This window comes from Grampus griseus (assembly GCF_964374135.1).
Source record: "Grampus griseus genome assembly, chromosome: 12".
Taxonomy (NCBI): domain Eukaryota; kingdom Metazoa; phylum Chordata; class Mammalia; order Artiodactyla; family Delphinidae; genus Grampus; species Grampus griseus.
Genome location: NC_139006.1, coordinates 19,341,129 through 19,361,391, shown reverse-complemented (window position 1 = coordinate 19,361,391; position 20,263 = coordinate 19,341,129). Strand labels below are relative to the sequence as shown.

The window sequence follows — 20,263 nt, the reverse complement described above, 5'->3', positions numbered from 1 at the left end:
AAATCAAAACTACAGTGAGGTATCATCTCACACCAGTCAGAATGGCCATCATCAAAAAATCTAGAAACAATAAATGCTGGAGAGGGTGTGGAGAAAAGGGAACCCTCTTGCACTGTTGGTGGGAATGTAAATTGATACAGCCACTACGGAGAACAGTATGGAGGTTCCTCAAAAAAACAAAAATAGAACTACCATACGACCCAGCAATCCCACTACTGGGCATATACCCTGAGAAAACCATAATTCAAAAAGATTCATGTACCAAAGTGTTCATTGCAGCTCTATTTACAATAGCCAGGACATGGAAGCAACCTAAGTGTCCATCAACAGATGAATGGATAAAGAAGATGTGGCACATATATACAATGGAATATTACTCAGCCATAAAAAGAAACGAAACTGAGTTATTTGTAGTGAGGTGGATGGACCTGGAGTCTGTCATACAGAGTGAAGTAAGTCAGAGGGAGAAAAACAAATACCGTATGCTAACACATATATATGGAATCTAAAAAAATGGTCATGAAGAACGTAGGGGCAAGACGGGAATAAAGACACAGACCTACTAGAGAATGGACTTGAGGATACAGGGAGGGGGAAGGGTAAGCTGAGACAAAGTGAGAGAGTGGCATGGACATATATACACTACCAAACGTAAAATAGCTAGCTAGTGGGAAGCAGCCGCATAGCACAGGGAGATCAGCTCCGTGGTGCTTTGTGACCACCTAGAGGGGTGGGATAGGGAGGGTGGGAGGGAGGGAGACGCAAGAGGGAAGAGATATGGGAACATATGTATAGCTGATTCACTTTGTTATACAGCAGAAACTAACACACCATTGTAAAGCAATTATACTCCAATAAAGACGTTAAAAAAAAAAAGAAGGCAGCAACCACACCGGGCTGCTGTGGGAATTGAACAGGTGCTTAGCCCACAGCATGACTCGTAGTAAAGGCACAACAAATCTGCGCCGCTGTCGTGACTGTCATCACAGCCTGTAAGGACGCAGTCATTCTGTCTCATAGTCTGTACCACAGCCATCACCTTGCAAGAGCTTACACGTCAGGCGAGGCCCTCTGCTGACAGAAGTCAGGACAGCAGTTACCCTGGAGGGGCAGTGACTGGGTAATACAGGAGGGGGGGCTTGTTTGTGGTGTTAATCTGGGTGCCGGCTTTAAGAGCTGATGCAAATTCAATGAGCAGTACAGGTGGGATAAGGTGTGCTTCCCTGCATGTATGTTACACATCAGTAAATGGTATTAGAAATACCTGTGCTGCTTTGGAAGGTCTAAATCAAGCGTTTCTGTCCCTTGAGCAGGTCTCTTTCGCTAGTATAAAGACAGGCCATTTTCTGCAGAGGGACCTTGCCCAGAGGTCCCTCCCCCAGGATCCTGTCCTCCAAGACAGTAGTCACGTGGCTCCTGAAGAAGCCGCAGCCTGGACTTGGCGCGGGGAGGGCGAGTTAGATTCGTTAACAACCCCCAGTGGCCAACAGCACAGGCTGGGACAAACCAAGGGAGGTGCAGAATCAGGTAGGGGCCCGATGAAACCCTGACAGCCCATGGTCTCCCCTGGAAACAGAACACCTACTTCAAAAGCACTGGGGTTAATGTCTCTGAAAGAAACTAACAGCCCCTTCCTCTGGCACCACTCGTCAGATGGGGAGTTTTCAAGAAAATGGGGTGCAGGTGTGTCTTCCATGGAACCCAGTTTCTACACCCCTGGACATCTGTGCCTCCACACCAAGTGCAACCAATTCCTGGATGCTCAGAATACCCTGGAATATTCTAGAAAGAACTTGGAATTTAGAATGAGGTGGCCCAGGCTTGAAACCCTGGCTCACCACTTGCTGGTGGTGGGACTGAGGCTGAGTCATGCCACCTCTCATAACCTGAGTTTCCTCGTCTATAAAGGAAGAGGTTAAAAAAAAAAAAAAAAAAAATCCCTAACTTCCATGTTGAGATAAGACAAGGATCAGATGTGATAATGGATCGAAAAGTACTTTGTATGCTGTCAAATGCTTTCCAAATATAAAAGATTATGAGTACTGTCTGATGACCTGGAATGTATTCCTGTAGATTTTGTGTTATTATTCTACTGCCAGTTCTGAATTCTTTGAAAAATGAGTTGGTTCTTAGAATATAGCCTCTTAGTTCTCAGATTTATTGCTTTGTTAAGTTTAAAATGCTGAGGTGTTGTGTGTGTGTATATATCTCCTCCTGAGCTGAGGAGCTGAGGACTGGGCATGGTGCCAGTCCCTTTGTCACATATTACTGCATTTTACTCCCGTGGTAGTCTCTTTTAAAATGCCATTATTATTATTGCCTTTATTAAAATAGTAATAGCTTACACTTTGGGTTTGCTAAGTGTCAGACACTGTTCTAAACGCTTTACGGGTATGAACACATGGAGTCCGCACGGTGAATCTATGGGGTGTGAAGTATTATGATTCCCATTTTATGGATGATGAAACTGAGGCTTACAACAGTGAAGCAGTTTGCCCAAGATCACACAGCTAATCCTAAGTGGCAGAGTTAGGATATGAACCCAACTTTTCTGACTGCAAAGAGGTAATTTTAGCAAAATATACAATAAAAGAGGTTAAGTTTTGCTCTTCAATTAAAAAAAAAAAAAAGGGTGTTATGAAGGCACAGAGGAGCATCCCATCCAAGGCTGGGATGGGACCAGACACAGTCTCAAGTAAGCAGGAGCTAGTTAGGTGAGGTGCAGGAAGGGACACAGCTGAGAAACCATCTTGAATATGCGGTTCTGGGTGATTAGCATGAGGGTATAAAACACAGGGATGGGGCAAGTCACAGAATGAGAGAAGTTCCCTGGGGCCAGCTCACATCTTGTGAGCTGTGTGGAGCTCTTCAGTATGTACTGTCATAGGGAAATGGAGGCACAACCGATAAAACAGAGAGGGTGAGTGATCAGTTCAAGGCCACACTGCTCCTAAGTGGCTACCCAGGGACTGGAACCCAGGCAGCTCAGTATTAGAATTCAAGTCTCTAACCACTGCACCAGAGTGCCTGGTGAAACGTGAGCCGGGACATCTTAACTCGAGAGCCCGGATTCTTTGCCGTGACTACACTCAAGCAACATGCTTTTGCACCTTCCTCATTTTTGTATCTGCTCATGCTCTGCACACATCCTAAGGAGCCTTTAATTCTCCTGTGGGGCAGGTCAGCATCAGGGACATTCAGGATGACCCCATCCTTGCTGCCAGAAAGACCCTGAAAGTGCTGGCACCATCGCCTTTCCAGAGGGATCACCGCAAACAAATTCACAACAAAACCTCAGACCAAGTCACCCTCCCCTTCATAATAAATTGCTACGCAAGAGGAGGGGGAAAAAACACCCCAAAACTCATTAGGTTAATGGGAAATAAATGTCATTCTGCAAGTTGACATTTTGCAGCACAAAGATTCAAATTTAGATCAAGCTGGTGAATAATTAATCAATAAAACTAAATGATGTTTAGTGTTGTTGTGGGAAACTCTGTTCCAACCTGGATTGTTTCACCATTTATCATTAAGGGTAAATTGTTTGGGGCAGTAGTTCAATGTCTGTCATCAAAGAACTCTCTAAGCACTTTTAACAAATGATCTAAAAATGTTATTGGGGTAATCAAGCCACTTTACAGATGGGGAAATTGAGGCTTAGAGAGAGAACATTATGTAGCTGAAGGTTGCACAGCAAATTAATGGCAGATCTGGATTGCCTGATAACGTTAGGAAAAAAGATGGTCCAGAAAAGGATAATTCTAGTTAACTAAACCTTAATCACTTTTTAAGCAGCATGGTGTTAGATTTAATTTTAAAAAATACAGGTTTTCAAATAATATATGGATAGACCTCACTTCGAATTCACGTAGGCCACTAAAAACCTATATGATCTTGGGCGATGTGCTTTACCTTTTGAGCCTCACTTGTTTCATTTATATGAAGGAACTGATAGTATCTAATAGAACAAAAGAGATCATAGGAGACATTATCAATCTACCCCAAAGCAGGAAAGGAATAAAGGAAGAAGCAAAGAAAGGGGGCAATAAACCAACAAAATTAAACACAAAAGAATAGAAATAATTTCAAATATATCAGTCATTATATAAATGTAAATGAACTAAATTCTCCAATGAAAAGTAAGAGACTAAAATTTGGCATTAAAAATTATCCATCTGTTTAAGGGACATACACACAGAGAAAGGTTAAAAACAAAGAGATAAAAAAGGTCTTGTGGGCAAACTAAAAGAAATCGCACAAAATAAAATAAGGCAAAAATAATTCACAGAGAAAAAAGGGACACCATACAACAATTAGAAAAGAACAATGTACAATGTGCCAAGGAAACAAAACAATAATAAACTTAAATGCACCTAAAAAAATAACCTCTAAATATATAAGAGAAAACTATAACACAATTATAAGCAAAGTATATCCCCATGTACCACTATAATTAATAGAAGTATACAAAAATATTCTATTTATAAGAGCCATAGAAACTACAAGATTCCTAGAAATAAATCTAACAGAAAAGCTCAAGACTTATATGGAAAAAAATAATAAAATATACAATAAAATAAATATTTTGTATTATTATAAGGTATTAATTTATAATAAAAATAAAATATATTTATGAAAGCCATAGATATATGAAGAAACACAGCATGCTCATGATTGCAATACTTCAATACTAAAAAAATATGTCACTTGTTCCCAACTAACTTACAAACCAATGCATTTGAAAATCCCCACCAGGCTTTGTTATGGAATCTCAATAAGAAGATTAAAGGATCGAAAATAGATAAGACAATTTTAGAGATGAGAAAGATAAGCTGTTTATAAGTTATCAAGCCCAGCCATTAAGACCACATGGTGCAGGAACTGAAGAATAAACCAATTAAACAGAATGGGTAGCCCCAAAACACAGCCATACATATATGGAAATTGTAGAAAAAATTACTCATGAGATAAAACAAAGGTGGTCTATATCGGGAAAATATAGATTCCTACCTCACACACACCAAAATAAAATCTAGGTGGGACTTCCTTGGTGGCACAGTGGTTGGGGGTCCGCCTGCCAGTGCAGGGGACACGGGTTCGAGCCCTGGTCCAGGAAGATCCCACATGACACGGAGCAACTAAGCCCGTGAGCCACAACTACTGAGACTGCACTCTAGAGCCCGTGTGCCTGGAGTCCATGCTCCGCAACAAGAGAAGCCACCACAATGAGAAGCCCGCGCACCGCAACGAAAAGTAGCCCCCGCTCGCCGCAACTAGTGAAAGCCTGCGCGCAGCAACGAAGACCCAACGCAGCCAAAAATAAATAAATTAATTAATTAAAAAATAAAACAAAATAAAATCCAGGTGGGTTAAAGGCCTAAAAATGCTCAAAACTTTAGAAATTTTCAGAAATATGGTGAAATATCTTTATGAACTCTGTTAAGGAAAGAAATCTTAAAAGAATCAACCATAACTGATGAATATGACTATATAAAAAACACTTTTTATTAAGTAAAAAACATTATAAACAAAGTGAAACGATTATCCATAGAGTAGGAGATATTTGCAAAATATACAACCAAAAGTGGATTAGCATCTTGGATAAGGATCGGGAATAATGAATAGAAAAAAAAGGTGAAGACAAAACACTATAAACAGGCAACGCACATAAGAGAAAACTGTAATAAACGTGAAAAATGCACAACTTCACTAGTCATGAGGGACAAGCAGTACAACTTAACACTCAGTAACCGGTAAAGATCTTTAAATGTCTGACAGTGCCACGTGTCGGGGGGGGGGGGGGGGATGTGTGGTAGCAAAGAAAAAACTGCTGGTGACAATATAAACCACCACAATCACTTTGAGGAACAATCTGGGCAACATCTAATAATTCCAAAATGGTACATTCCTAACAGCCAGCAATTCCTCTTCTAGATTCATACCCTGGAGAATCTCTTTCCCACGTGCACAGGGAGACATGTATAAGAATATGCACTGTAGCTCTGCGTCCTAGAATGGAAACAGCTAAATATCCAACAGAAGAGTAGGATTAAAGAAAATGAATACTGTGTAGCAGTTAAAAAAGAACGGATTAGAGCTACACGTATTATCATGGAGGAATCTCAAAAACAGCAAAAACAGAGTACAGAAGGGGAGCAGTAGAAGTAAAGGCAGAATCGCACGTACTGTATACAGTTGAAGTTCAAATACACACGCAGGGGAATTAAAGCCTCCAACCTCAGGAGAACGGTCCCCTCTGGGAGCGAAGGACGAAAAGATGGAAGGATAAAGGGATGGGAGATGAGGAACAGAAACCAAGGGGCCACCAACTGTTTTTGAAATGCTTTGCTTCCTTAAAAACTTCTGAATCTGATGCGGCAAAATGTTAATTTATGTGAACCCTGTTCTCTTGATGCACAAGCATCAATTACACTGTCTGTTCTACTTTCCCATGTGTTTGGCAAATGTCTTACTAAAACATCTAAAAGTATCCAGTGTGACGTTATTCAAAGGCTCCAGCTTGGTGACTAACACAAAATTAGCTTCTCATTCACTTAAAGTTACCTTCTCCTTGCATGTGAAACTTAAAATTTTAGCAATATTTATAAAAACCTTTCTTTACTGGATTAATTCCTTTGTTTTCTTAAACAGACCATGCTGGATAGAAGGCAACCTTCTCCCAACGATTTCCAAGTATCATTCTAGAATCAAATCCTGGGGTGTTCTCTCTCGTGCTGATGCCAAAGGGAGAGGAGCCTCAGTGGCTCTGCACTCAGTGGCCCCAGTTTGCTTGGCTGAAAATCCAGAAAACGCAAAGGAAGATCATGTAGTTCTCCCACCAATGTCCTCAGCTTCCGACTCTCACTCGCACGGCTGTAGGGGTTCCGCTCTAGAATTCACTCATTTACTCAATTTAAAAAAACAAAACAAAACATAGTGAGCACCTATTTGTTCGAAGCCTGGCTGCCCTGGATGACCATTGGGAGGGGGCCCACATTCCTCTGTGAACAAGAGGAATGACTGCGGGAAGGTTATTGACAGCAAGATCGTTACTAATTAAAAGATAATGAACACAAGTTAAGCAGATACATTAAAAAACACTCTTACGATATTTAAAAAGAAACCATGGAAGCCACCAGCACTCCTCTCCAATGTCGGGGTTTCATGGAGGAGGAGCTGGCTCTGGGCGCTGCTGGTTGCTTCCTTCACAGCAGTGGTTCCCTGTAAAGAGGGAGGTTGACTGTGTCCTGGAGGAACATGTGGTAACGTCCGTAGACACTGCTGGTTGTTACAACTGAGGGAGATGCTTCTGGCATTTAGGAGGTGGAGGCCAGGGATGCCGCTCAACAGCCTACAATGAGACAGCGCCACCTCCCCACAGCACCCCGCCCCCCCCAACCCCGGCCGCCAACAACAAAGAATGATGCAGCTCAAAACGTCTGCAGTGCTGCAGCTGACAACCCTGGTCTACGGCGACGACGGCAAAACCCCACAAGGCTCTGCTCTCCAGCAGCTCAGAGCAGTTCGTTAGATCACGCAAAGCCAAGGAGACAGAAGTGGCCCAGCTAAGGGTCTAAAGCGTCACTGGCCTGGCTCTGCCTTCAGCAAAGTCTGTTCTCACGAGGCCAGCTCTGAGCACAGCAGCCATTCAGTCACCCCGTCAAAGCAAAGGCTGCCTATACTCTCACCCCGACAGCGGCTGAAGGCAAGGCGACCTCGTCTGTCACGTGTGGCTGGGCCCACTCTCTTTACTCTCAAGGGTCCTTCCAAGAACCCTGCTGTATGAAGACTCCCCCCACGGAAGGTCCCCTCTGAAGAGGCAGTGAGTGAGGGCAGAGACAGAACTGGTGGAGAAGACGGCGCCTGGGAGGAGCAGGTGGAGGCCAGCTGAAAGGTCTACCTGGGCTGGTCCTAAGACCCCTCCAGCGGGTCTCCCCACGAATCAGCTCTCTAACAGGGCCCCCAGAGGCAGGGAATGCGCTTCCCAAATGCCTGCTGGTGTCTCCCTCTTACCTGATCGCAGAGGGTTCCGATCAAGCCTTCTAAGTCCTGCTTCTCATGGAGGACCATCTGCTTCTCCTCATATTCTTGCTCCAGCTGCATTTCCAGTTGGTGGAGCTGTGGGCACAAAGGGCAGATGCAGGCATAGGATACAAGAGCTCTACCCGACAAACCCCATGAGGCAGGGACCCTCTGGAGGATGAGGTGGGGGAGGTGGAGTTCATGGCCCCTCGCCCAGTTCCACAACGGCTCACCTAGCAGTTAGGAGGGGGTGTCTCTGTCAGAGAACTTGGGAACCTAAAAGCTCAGGAGCTGGACAACTATGGGGAGAGCTGGCCAATTACGGGGAGCCCCCTGCCATTCACTGTGAAGTCCCCGTCCCCAGTTCCCTTCCCATTTCCTAACACATGTCTCCTTCCTCTGCCACGACCCAGCTTGAATAGTTACAAGTCTTGGCACTCTAACTTTTTAAGACTCTGCACAACATTGTATCCAGCACAATAAGGTGCATTCACCTCGCTTATTAAATACACTGTGATGCAGCAAAAAAAAAAAAAATGTTGCATTTGAGATTATGTGGTGTTTGGACTGCACGTTTGTGTCTCCCAAAATTCCTAATCCCAATGCAGTATTATTTGCCGATGGGGCCTTTGGGAGATAGTGAGGTTTAGATGAGGTCATGAGGGTGGAGTCCCCATGCTGGGATTAGTGCCCTTATAAGAAGAGACACCAGGGACCTTGCTTCCTCTCTCTCTCCACTGTGTGAGGACACAGTGAGAAGGCAGCCGTCTATCTCAAGCCAGGAGCAGGGCCCTCACCCCACACCAAATCTGCCAGCACCTCGATCTTGGACTTTCCAGCCTCCAGAACTGTGAGAAATATATGTTTGTTGTTTAAGCTCCCCCCACCCCAAGACCCCAGTCTATGATATTCTGTTATAGCAGCCCAAACTGACTAAGACCTTTGGCTACAAGCAGCTCATTTAGTTTACAATTGGCTCTGATTTCTCGGTAATCACCCAGCAATGGCAGGCACTCCCTGCTAAAGTGGACACCCCACTATAACGGTGCTTTGCACGTCCTCTTCTGCACCAGACTCTCTCATGTGTGTTGTCTCACCCCTTCCTCCTTTCTCCATCCTGTGCTCTCAATGACTTCTTTCACAGACGGGAAAACTGAGTCAGAGAGCGGTCCTGAAGCATAGACTCCTACATCAACTGCTGCTGAGAACAGTCAGCATTCTGTCTCCTGGCCCCAGCTCTTGTGCCACACCAGACAGCCATCAGCATTCCCACCCAGGTCTCTAACGATTGATTTCCTGCCATGGTGAGAGACAGACTGAGCAGAGCAGTCACTAGATGTGCAGTTAATGTTAGTATCTGTCATAGGAGAAAAACACCTTTCTCTGACCTCCCCCTCCCCCTTTATAAATCTGTCCATGGAAAAGCCTCAGGAGGGTCTGTCTGGGTCACATCTCCAACTCATCAGGGTCCTGGCTCAGGGCACTCATGATGCTCTGAGGCACTCTTGGAATGCACTAGAAATTGTGCTCCTTTCACCTGAGGGCACACGGGCAGGGACTGGGGGCTTCCATCTCCTGACCCACGTAGAGAAAAAAAGTACTGATGGATGGTCATTTCAGAAGAAAGTTCGTTTCAAAATTTTCTTTTAAGAGTGAGAGACACAAAGCACTCTGCTCACACCTGCTTAAAATGAAGACTGCAAAAGTGAAACTCGTTTTGGAAAGTATACAGTAAAAATTATGCATTAAGCAAGGCAAAGTTTTCTGGAGTGTGTTCTGTAGAACATTTCCACATAGCGTTCACACGTATACTGTGTGTGTGTGGTGGGAAGGGAGGGAAGTCCATGCTAGAATAAGTGTGGGAGCCACTGAGTTAATAGGGCCTTCCATGCAGTACTTATCAGAGCCTTTGGTGAGTTCATGTGCGGGAAGTGCTAAAGGATGCAGCACTGCCCAAGGCTGACTTCTATCAAGTGCTTTCTAAATGGCCTTCCATAGTCCAAACATTTGCAAAATTAAAAAACTTTTTTTTTTTTTTTTTTGCTGTACGCCGGCCTCTCACTGCTGTGGCCTCTCCCGTTGTGGAGCACAGGCTCCGGACGCGCAGGCTCAGCGGCCGTGGCTCACGGGCCCAGCCGCTCCGCAGCATGTGGGATCCTCCCGGACCGGGGCACGAACCCGTGTCCCCTGCATCAGCAGGCGGGCTCTCAACCACTGCGCCACCAGGGAAGCCCCTAAAAAAAAACTTTTAAAATCTAGTTATTTTGGTTAAGAGATTGGGCTTTGGAGTCAGACAGACCTAAGCTCAAGTCCGAGCTCGTTTACTTCCCAGTGAGGTAACCCTGGGGAAGACCCTTCACCTTTGGGACTCTAGTTTCCTCATCTGTAGAACCAGGACTATAAACCTTACAGAGTGCTTATGAGAATTAAATAAGTTGACAGACGTAAAGAACCCAGCCTGAAACATGGTGCCCACTGGGTATTCAAAGAATCTCATTCATTTCTCCCACTGGGTATTCAAAGAATCTCATTCATTTCTCCCAATGGAAAATAAGCAGAAATTCGCCCCTCCATGATAACTCCCAGCACTTTACAGTTTATAAGGCATCTGCCATTCTTTCATCTTATTCTCACAACAGCGTAGGTAAGGTAGAACATTTTCTCTTATTGCTCCCATTTTGTAGATGAGAAAACTGAGTCTTAGGGAAGTTACAAGACTTACTCAAGGGCACACAGGTCTGGTTGAACCTAAAATCTATGACTCTTCTTTTCCAACTCTGGGGAGTTCTGGGGGGAATGCACTTGGCCCCTCGGGATGATCCATGTAAACCCCCAGAGGGGCCCCAAAAGGAGTATTTGAGGAGCAGGAAGGGCAGCAGATGCAGCAGCACCAACCACTGGGAGTGGAGAGGGGCTCAGTTCTTACTTACTCCCCTCCCCGCCCGGGGCGATGACAGGGTGCCGAGGAGACCCCATCTGCCCAGGACTTCCTCACTAGAGTCCCGTCTCCGCCGAGGTCCTGACCCCACTGAGGCCTCCTCCAGCCCCGCCCAGGAGGATGCTCTTGGGGGGATCTGCAGAGCACCAAGTGTCTGAACCCTCCTTCTCTTGGATGGATTAGTCACACCCAAGAGCAAGGCAACCACCAGGTTTGTTCCCTGGTTCCTCTGGAAGGATCAGCTACCTGAAAATCCACACACACACGGTATTGCTCGTAAGTTTCCAACCATCAAGGGTTACATTACAAAACTCTGTTCAATAGTTCCACATCTGTGACCTCCTTGAATCTTCCCTGTTACCCTGCAGGGGGCCATCATTATCCTATTTTACGGATGAGAGAAGTGAGGCTTATTAGCAAGGTTACGTGATTTCTCCAACGCCCCACAGCTGATAGCTGATGGAGTTGGGAGCAGGAAGGGCAAAGATTCAAACCAAGAGTCTATGAGTTCCAGCACCCATGCTCTCAGGCCCTGCAGTTTGGAGGTCTCTGTAGAGACTCTGCTTAGGGAACTAATAATCAGAGTCAACCTTGGGAAATGCTACTCGGCCCCTTCTTGGAGATTCACAATGTACCCGAGGCTATGAAAGGCCCACAGAAACCCTACCCAGACAAAACCTGTCAAATGAGGCGTAACCCAAAGCTTCTCAGCAATTGCATTTTAAAGATTCATCTCACACTCACATCAGTGCATGCGTCTGTAAGGAGGTCTGTCTCAGCACTGGCCATAAAAACAGAAAACCCTAAATGTCCAATGACAAGAGAATTAATGAGAGCACACGCCTAAGGTGGAATACTTTTATAAGCCATTAAACATGTACATTAGATCTGCATTTACTGACATGAGAGGAGGCCCAGGACAAACTTCGAGTGAAAACAGCAGCATGACCCCATTTAGGTAAAACGATCTCTCTACAAATATGCATGTGTGGGTACAATGAAAGAGAGAAAGAACATTTAAAAATAGTAATAATGATGGTGCCTTGGTGGTAAGATTTCAAGGGTTTACTGCCTTCTTACACACTGTCTGAAATGTCTGCAAAGAGCTTGGATAAAATGTAAGAAATGATTTGCCAGGCAAATAGCCAGAAGGGACTGGTCCCTTTCTTGAAACATATAAATCCTTACCCAAAGCATCAGTCACATGGCACTGTGGGCTCTTGGGAGAAATCTTGGGGTGATGATGCTAGACAGTTTCCGAGGATCGTAGTTAGGACAGGTACGTCTGCTCCAGCACCCTTGAAAGCACTGGGGAAGCTAAGGTCTCAGGTGGTTGAAGGGACTGTCCCCAGGCCCTGGGATTCCCCTCACTCTAAGGATGACGCACCCAGGCTGACCCTGCCGGGACCCCAGGACACAGCTGTGCTCGTGGCTCACATACCCGCTTCTGGCAGGACTGGCGGATGTCCTCCATCTCCTCCTCCGTGTCCTCTCGGTCCTTCTGGTGCATCTGCTTCATCCGCTCAATCTCCAGCTCAAACCGCTGGCGGAGCTGGGGGCGGCAAGGACAGCGCGTGAGGGTGGCCCACACCATCCACGTCGTCCTTAGCATTTCAGCTGCATTTTTCATTTGGGGACCGCATGGATGAGAGTCAAGTCATCCCCCCCACCTCGCCCCAGGCACCCAGGGAGGTCAGAAATGGTAGGTAAATAGCCCAAACACTGCCTCTATCCCTTCTGTGGTCATAACGTCACTAATCAATCATACTCTTTGCCACTGCGTTTAGATATCATTTTGGAATCCTTCTCAACACTCTCAGGATGAAACAAATTTGTCATCCCTGGAGCAGGCATCAGGGAAGTTCTTCTAGATGGGCGGATAGGTGGGTGAATGGATGGTAGAATAAAAGTTTACTTATGGGGCTTCCCTGGTGGCGCAGTGGTTGAGAGTCCGCCTGCCGATGCAGGGGACACGGGTTCGTGCCCCGGTCCGGGAAGATCCCACATGGCACGGAGCGGCTGGGCCCATGAGCCATGGCCACTGAGCCTGCGCGTCCGGAGCCTGTGCTCCGCAACGGGAGAGGCCACAACAGTGAGAGGCCCGCGTACCGCAAAAAAAAAATTAAAAAAAAGTTTACTTATGAAGACAGGAAACCCTGGAGAGGGAGATGACTTGCCCAAGATGCTACCTTGACAATTCACTTTGCCTCTGATTAGTTACCTTGCTCTGTGGAAAACAGCCTTCTTAAGATACATTTGTGATAGTTAGATGAGATGACATATAAAACACGTAGCGCAACGCCTGGCACAAAAAGATTACGTTTTCTTTCCCCATTATTTTGAAAACAGAGTAAGGATTGGCCCCTCCCTTCCCAGAAGCCTGACATAACCAAGAACTGTGTTCCCATTAAGGAGATGAGGCTTTTCAGTGAGAGCCTCCACCACCTGCTCAGGGCAGGAGAAGAGCTGCGTGTGATGTTTACGCCGTGCCACCTTACATAAAGGCTCTAGAACTGGACGCAGAAGGCATGGGACCCAATTCTAGTTCAAGAGTTTACTTTCTTGATTTGCATAATTCAGAGACTGATCCAAGCTCTTGCGTGTCAAGTTTTGTGGCATATTAGAATTACCTGGTGCCTTTTTTAAAAAAAATGTCAATTCCAGGGCTTCACTCTAGACCTATTGGGTCAGAATCTCCAGGATACGGGCCTCAGGAACCTATACTGTCAAGCTTTCATTGATCTATCCTCTTCAATGCTGTTGGTCATGGAGCAGCATGGAACCCACCAGTGCAGAGGGGCAGACTGTAGAAACTACAACGTCCTGACCATTTGCTACTCTGCCCTGGCACCTCACAGCAAGCTTTCATGAGGCTACAATTGTTGCCTCTCTAACATGGACATGCAGTCGAAAAAAGACAACTGTGGTCTTTCCCAACATTGATATTCTCTACTACATAGGACTGTGGGGAAGAGGAAGAAGAATGGTGTGCATCAGAGCCCCTATTGTAGTTCCCGGCAGAAAGCAGGCTCGCTTTAAATGCCAACGTCCTTCCCTGCCTCCTTTAAAATGACAGAGGTCATGGGAAGGTCATCCAAAATGAGGAGCATTTAAAGCAGGTAAACGTAATATTTCTTTTTCATTTTTTTCCTAGCCTCTTGGACACTCCTGACATCTGCAATACCATTTATGTCAAGCTTATATGAGTTAACATAAAATTTCCTGGAAAAAGTGCTATGTTGTAATCAATAAATATCTCCTGGATGTCTACAATAGCCCAGTGCAGCGTGAGGTGATGGGTGAAGCTGAAGACGGATGAAAGGGTTGAGTCAGCTTCGCCTCCTGTGTAAGCTGACGGGGGGTACTGGGAAGCTGCATTCAGCCTCGGGTCCCTGAGGTCACCGTAGCACATTTCTGCTTCCGAGCACCGAGTGGTCCCCTGGTGGCATTTTCAAGAGGTAACACAACTTTCCAAAGTGCTCACTCTACTCTTGACTCTGGGTTGCTTTGTGACACTGTTCCACCCTCTACGTCCCAGAACAACCTGCACAGATATCCCACCTCCTTCACGAACCTTCACAGATTCACAGCTGGGGTTGGGGGGAGGCTAGGGGGCTGACAAGGCTCCGACTTCATTGTACAGATGAGGAGACTAAAATCTAGAGAAAACAGGGGGCTCGCCTAACACCACACAGACCCCATCTGCATGTGATCATCTCGCAGTTCCTTAAATGCCACGTGACTCCCCTGCCTCGAGGCCTTTGCAGTGGCTGTTCCCCCTGCCTGGAACTCTCCTCGTCAGCCAACTCAGACTCATCCTTCAGCTTTCAGCTTCAGTAAATATCACTTCCTCCAGGAAGTCTTCCCTGACTGTTCCAAACCTGCTCCCCAAACCAGATTCTGCAAGTTAAACCTTCCCATAACACTCAGCATAACTATAACCTTCAGCAGAGTGGAGACCACATTCGTCTTGCTTACAGCTGCGTCCCTAGCATCCACCCTGTGCCTGGCACACAGTAGGTGCTTAATAAATATGGGTTTGACTGAGTAAAGATGCTGTTTTCTGAACCACTCCAGACTGTCCCTCCACGCCTGCCACATGCACGTCTCAATACTCAGCAGACTCCATCCCAATGGAGGGGGGATAAGTGAGAAGCAAGGGCCAGCACCCCAGCCTCCCCCCGACCGCCCCCACTCCCTCACCCCACTTCACCAGAGCAGCTCAGTTTATTTGCTTTTACGTATTCATGCTGCCTGGTCAGATGTTCTTGAAAAAGGAGTTCCAACCTTAAAACCATTTCAACATAATTACCCCTTATGAAATCTCACATGAGAAATTTTTTTAGAACTAAGCATCAAGAAAAGCCTTGCTTCCCCTTGAAAGCCTAGCTTGTTTTTATCTTGGGGATGATAAAAAAAGCATGGAACTCACATTTCCTTTTTCTCTCTGGCCACCAGGAATTTTAGAGCTAAACCTATTAAGTGTGTAAGATCGTATGTTCTGCGTGTCTGCTTATTAATTCACCACCCCACCGTTCCTTAGCACCGGTTTTAATTTGTGTTTTTCTGGTTTGGCTTGTTTTATTTATTTTTCTGTTTTATTATGCATACATCTTATAAGCTGCCTCGAATTCTTTGGGGAATGAGTTGGCATATAAACAAACAAGCCGACAAAATATTCCTCAGGTGCTTCGTTGAGGGGGCTGGTACAAGAGAATTGGATTCCTGCCTTATTCCCCTCAGTTATTTTGCATTTTCCAAAGATCGGGGCTCCCACCTCCCTGGAGGCTGTGCACAGCACAGGTAGCCGAGGCGCTGTGGAGTCAGATGGCGCAGGCTCCAAATCCCGTCCCTGAGCCTCAGTTTCCACATCCATAAAGTAGGGTAATACTAATATCTCAGCATATAAATTTCTTGTGGAGATTGATGAGGTGAGATGTGAGGAGAGCTTAGGGCTGAGTCTGGTACACAGACAGCGCTCAATAAACACCAGATATTGGGTCAACAGTTATTTAATGAGTACCAACTATGCACCGGCCTCATTCCAGGCTCTGGGGATGCCCTGATAAGCAAGATCAACCAAAACGTCCTCCTGTTTCCCTGAAGCTTATATCCTAATGGGGGAGAGAAGCACTGAGCACACTTTTTAAAGCACTATGGCATATGATGGCAGGTGCTATGAAGGAGAACCAAATGGCTAAGGAGCGGCGTGGAGGTGGGGTTGTTTGCAAGAAGGAGGCCAGGGCAAGCTTCTCGGAGGAGCTGACACTGACGCTTGCAGGATGGCAGGAGGGGGGCTACATCATGAAAGGTCTGAACGTCAGACCTAGGGGGCTGAGGTGCTCTGGGGTACTAGGGAGCCACAGAAGGATGATGAGCAGTTGAGTGAGGCGCTTATGTCGTATTTTGACAACAGCCTTCTGCACTGGAGTCAGCATGGGGCAGGGCATCGCCCTGGACAGGACCTTCCTACCTGCTCCAGCTGCTTGATGGTGTTTTCCTGCTGGGTGTGGATTTTCTCTTGCTCGAGGGCGCTGGATTCCAGCTTCCAGAGCCTCTCCTTCAAGCCCGCAATGCAATTCTCCGCCAGAGAGGGTGACCCCAGCAGCTCCTGCTTCTGGGCCTGCAGCATCTCCACCTCCTGCTTCAGCTGCAAGGTTTCTTGCTCCTTTCCCTACAGAGACAAGGTGGGCAGAGATCCGAAGTCACGTGACCATACTCCTGCTCCCCCTGGGACACCTCTACAACCTGCGGGAGGGCGCTTTCCACTGTTCAGTGCATGTCATCTCCACTGCCATCTCCACCTGGATCTCGCGGCCCCCCGCCGCGCCCCCTGTAGGACACCAAGGGCCCCTCCCTGGGACAGCTCAGACAGGCTGGGGTGGGGAGTTTGTGGGAAGCAGCGCCCTTGCCCCTAGAGCTAGACCTCAAAGCACAAACAGGAGCTGTTTGCCCCATTTGAAAGCTGTGTACCTGCCAAGGGTGGGCCTGAGATGTTGGAGCAGGGAAGCCAAGTGGCCAGGCATGACTCTTCCAGGTTAGAAAGTCAGCTCCAGGGTGAAAGAAGTTTGGGCTACAACATGAAGGAGCTGCCCGCCAGGCTAAGAGGTGCAGAGGTTCTCCCAGAGTAACAGGGAGCCACAGCAGGCCTTGAGGAGCAGCTGAGGGAGGTGCCTGTGTCATATTTTAATCAAATCCCTCTGCACTGGCACCTGCAGGGGACAGGGCACTGCCCCTAGCTGGGTCTAGAGCTAACTCATCCTGAGCACGCCTCTCCCCGCTCCCAGGTGGGCAGCTCGGAAGGCAGGCAGGTGACTGGAGCAAGATCCCGAGGGACGTGGAGCTAGGGAGGCCTGCTTATCCATCACCTGCCACCCACGCTTTGCTGATTCAGGCGCGCTGGGCTCCAGTGACGCCGCCGGCACTGGCCGACCAGGACGGCCACACGCAGAGCTCTCGCCCCGCACCATCTGCTGCAGGCGTGCGAGGGAGGGGTTTCCTGAGACCCAGCAACCAAGAGCCAGGGGGCGCTGTGCCCCCGCCCCTCACCTTCAGCTGCTGCTGAAGCTTGCCCAGCTCGCACCGGACGCTGGTGTTCTCCTGGGCGACTTTCTCTCGGAGGCCCTTCTCAAACACGGACTCTCCCAGGGCCTGGGCCAGCTGCGTGTCAAACCTGTCAGAGCAGAACGTGTGTCACGGCCCCGAGGCGGGTGTGCCTGGGCCGGGGGTGGGGGAGGGAAGGCGGGTGCTGGAGGGAGGCAGTTAGCTTGCTGAGAACCGCTAGGGACAGAAAGAGAATTAAATGATAGAGGGTTTGTGGATGTGGGGTAGGAATCCTGAACACCAGAGGGCAACGCTGAGGGTTTATAGTTTCCACAAAAATACCGGACACTTATTTAAAATGTGATAAAAACATATACACAAAAATAAAAATAGAATAAAACTATACAAATAGAGAATAAGAACAAAAAACATATAGATATACAGAAAAAACTAACCTATCAGGTTTGCTGACATACGCCAAGGACCTTTAATTCTACAAGGCCCAGGTTTGGCATCTAATATCCATTGATTGGTACATGAATGTACTTATCAGCACAAACAAGGGATATTCAGCATTTCATATTGTGCATGATACTGTGGGGCTCGTGCACTCATTAGCCATATTAGAGCACGGTTATTACTGATAGAACGCTGGAAGTTATACATACCATCTTGTCTTCATTTGGTTCCTAAGCAGAACACACAGAGACTGGACAGTCCTATGGGGGCCGTTGGGGAATCAGGAAGTACCTACTTTGGAGCGCACCTGCCCCTCCACGATGGTGACCGCTAGGTGGGAAGCGCTTCCTGGACTGGACATCATTCCACTCATCAGCCTCTGTCCCTATCACAGGCGAGGAAACTGGCAGAGGCTCTGATAAGCCTCAATAAGATGTGACTTTGGTCACTTGCCCTCAGCCCACACAGAAAGGCCACGAGCTCCAGGGAACTGGGTGTGGCCAGAATGGCTGAACTGGGCATGGGATTTTGTCCTTGGTGAGAAGAAGATCTCCCTTGTTACAAGATTATCCAATGCCCCTTGGATGGTCATTCAAAGCCTCAAGACTCCTGAAAGAGCCAACTACAGGTCATATGAGGGGGGCCTACTGTTGGAAGGGCCCAGAGGCTTTCTGACTGGCTGTTGGTGACATCATTCAAGAGGCACTATCGGCTGCCTCTGAAATGGCCACACTGTGATGATGATAATGGTCCAGCAGTTCCAAAGGGCCAGGCTCTGAGCTGGGATCCATGGGGTCCTTATAACAATTCAGTAAGAAACACATTATAACCATTTCATACAAGAGAAAGCTGAAGTTCAGAGAGGTGAGTGATTCAGCCACAATCCCAAGTGGGTTTGAGCCAGCTTCTCTGCTGATGTAGCTCGTCCCCCATCTACCTGTTCACGCCCTGGAACAGGAAGGAAAGACACTGGGGGCCAGACAGTGATGGATGTCTTAAAGGAGTCCTTACTGGGCCACCTGATGCCTAAGAAGGCCTCCAACAGACCCTAACTTTTGGAACGCACTGACCGACGAACTGCCTGAGGCCAGAGGGACTCACACCCTTCACCCCACTAGGAGCGGGCTGGGGGTCCAACCTCCCGTGGCTCCAGCACAGGCCTTTTCCCTGTGGAAGCAGCCGGGAGCTCCATCAGCCCTCGGAACTGAGCTCTGTGACCCATGAGTAACCATGGCAACAAGAAGCCGAACTCAAATGGAGCCGTTCTGGGCCACTCTGAACTTAGAAGCCAAGGTGGGGCAGGGAACTCTATCAGCACGGAGACATCACTGCCTCCAGAGCCCAGCAAACTAAGGAGGCAGCTGCATCTACACTTCGATCAAGCTTAAAGAGGTGGGAGAGAGTAACACTAGCTTCTAGATCTCTCCCTCACTATAGGCATTCTGCCTGAATCTCCACCGTTAGACAGAGACCTCTACTCCCTTATGGGCTCCCTGCTAAAGTGCCAGCCCACCTAGAAAGGTAATGGCTGCTATTTGCAATGAGCATCAAAACATAAATTAACTTCTGCTGAGATATGGTAACGGAGTACAGAGCATGACAGGGCAGGTAAGTCTTAAGAAGAAGAAACGTAAGTATGATGAAATGGCGACTTTCCCGGTGGCCATCACGGGGAGGTTCTTGAGGACCTGGAATGAAGGATTCTGTCCAAGGGGGTCGATCACAGGGAAGACCAGAGAGATGGAATTTTCTGGCTGCATAAACTCCAAGGGCAGAACCCTGGCCCCTGCCACCCATCAGAAATCTGAAACCCCCTCATAAGGCCTCTCGGAAGTGGAACCCACAGATAAGGGCCAGAACTGTCACAGCTGGCAGAAACCTGAGGGGTGATGGAGTCTCACTTCTCAATTTACAGATGGGGGTCTCTCAGAGCCACTCTTCAGCACCAGGTGGCCTGCTGAAGTCCAAGGACGGCTCTGAAACATCAGTCACTGTCTGGCCCACACAGGTAGTGTCACTTGACAAGGTCACCCAGGAAATGACCAAGGTGGGACTAAGCCATTCTCCCCACTGCAAGGACAGGGTTTAGCCAGAGCATCCATGGGAAGGTGGAGAAGGAAACAGAGTCAGCTACCAGCAAGAGGAGAAGAAACTTCTCTCATTCTGGGGGGGGCACTAATAACACCCCAAAGAGCTTCTTTTTTTCCCCCCCCAAATGAAGGAGCCAGCTCAGGAAAGCTCAAAGGTGAATGAGAGAAACAATATTTAATGCAGATCGAGTTCAAGACCTGTGCCAGTCGC

The 20,263-nt window shown here is 47.4% G+C and overlaps 1 protein-coding gene across 3 annotated transcripts in view; it reads right to left on the bottom strand.

Annotated features, from left to right (window-relative positions):
* MYO18B (myosin XVIIIB) overlaps positions 1–20,263 on the bottom strand; it is a 234,040-nt gene that overhangs the window by 86,008 nt on the left and 127,769 nt on the right. For all 3 annotated transcript variants that reach the window (XM_082667625.1, XM_082667623.1, XM_082667624.1), the window contains 4 exons: positions 17,510–17,633; positions 16,434–16,634; positions 12,402–12,512; positions 8,014–8,118 (listed from right to left, as the gene is read on the bottom strand). In XM_082667625.1, the coding sequence (XP_082523751.1) occupies positions 8,014–8,118; positions 12,402–12,512; positions 16,434–16,634; positions 17,510–17,633 (541 nt within the window). The remainder of the gene's footprint in view (positions 1–8,013; positions 8,119–12,401; positions 12,513–16,433; positions 16,635–17,509; positions 17,634–20,263) is intronic.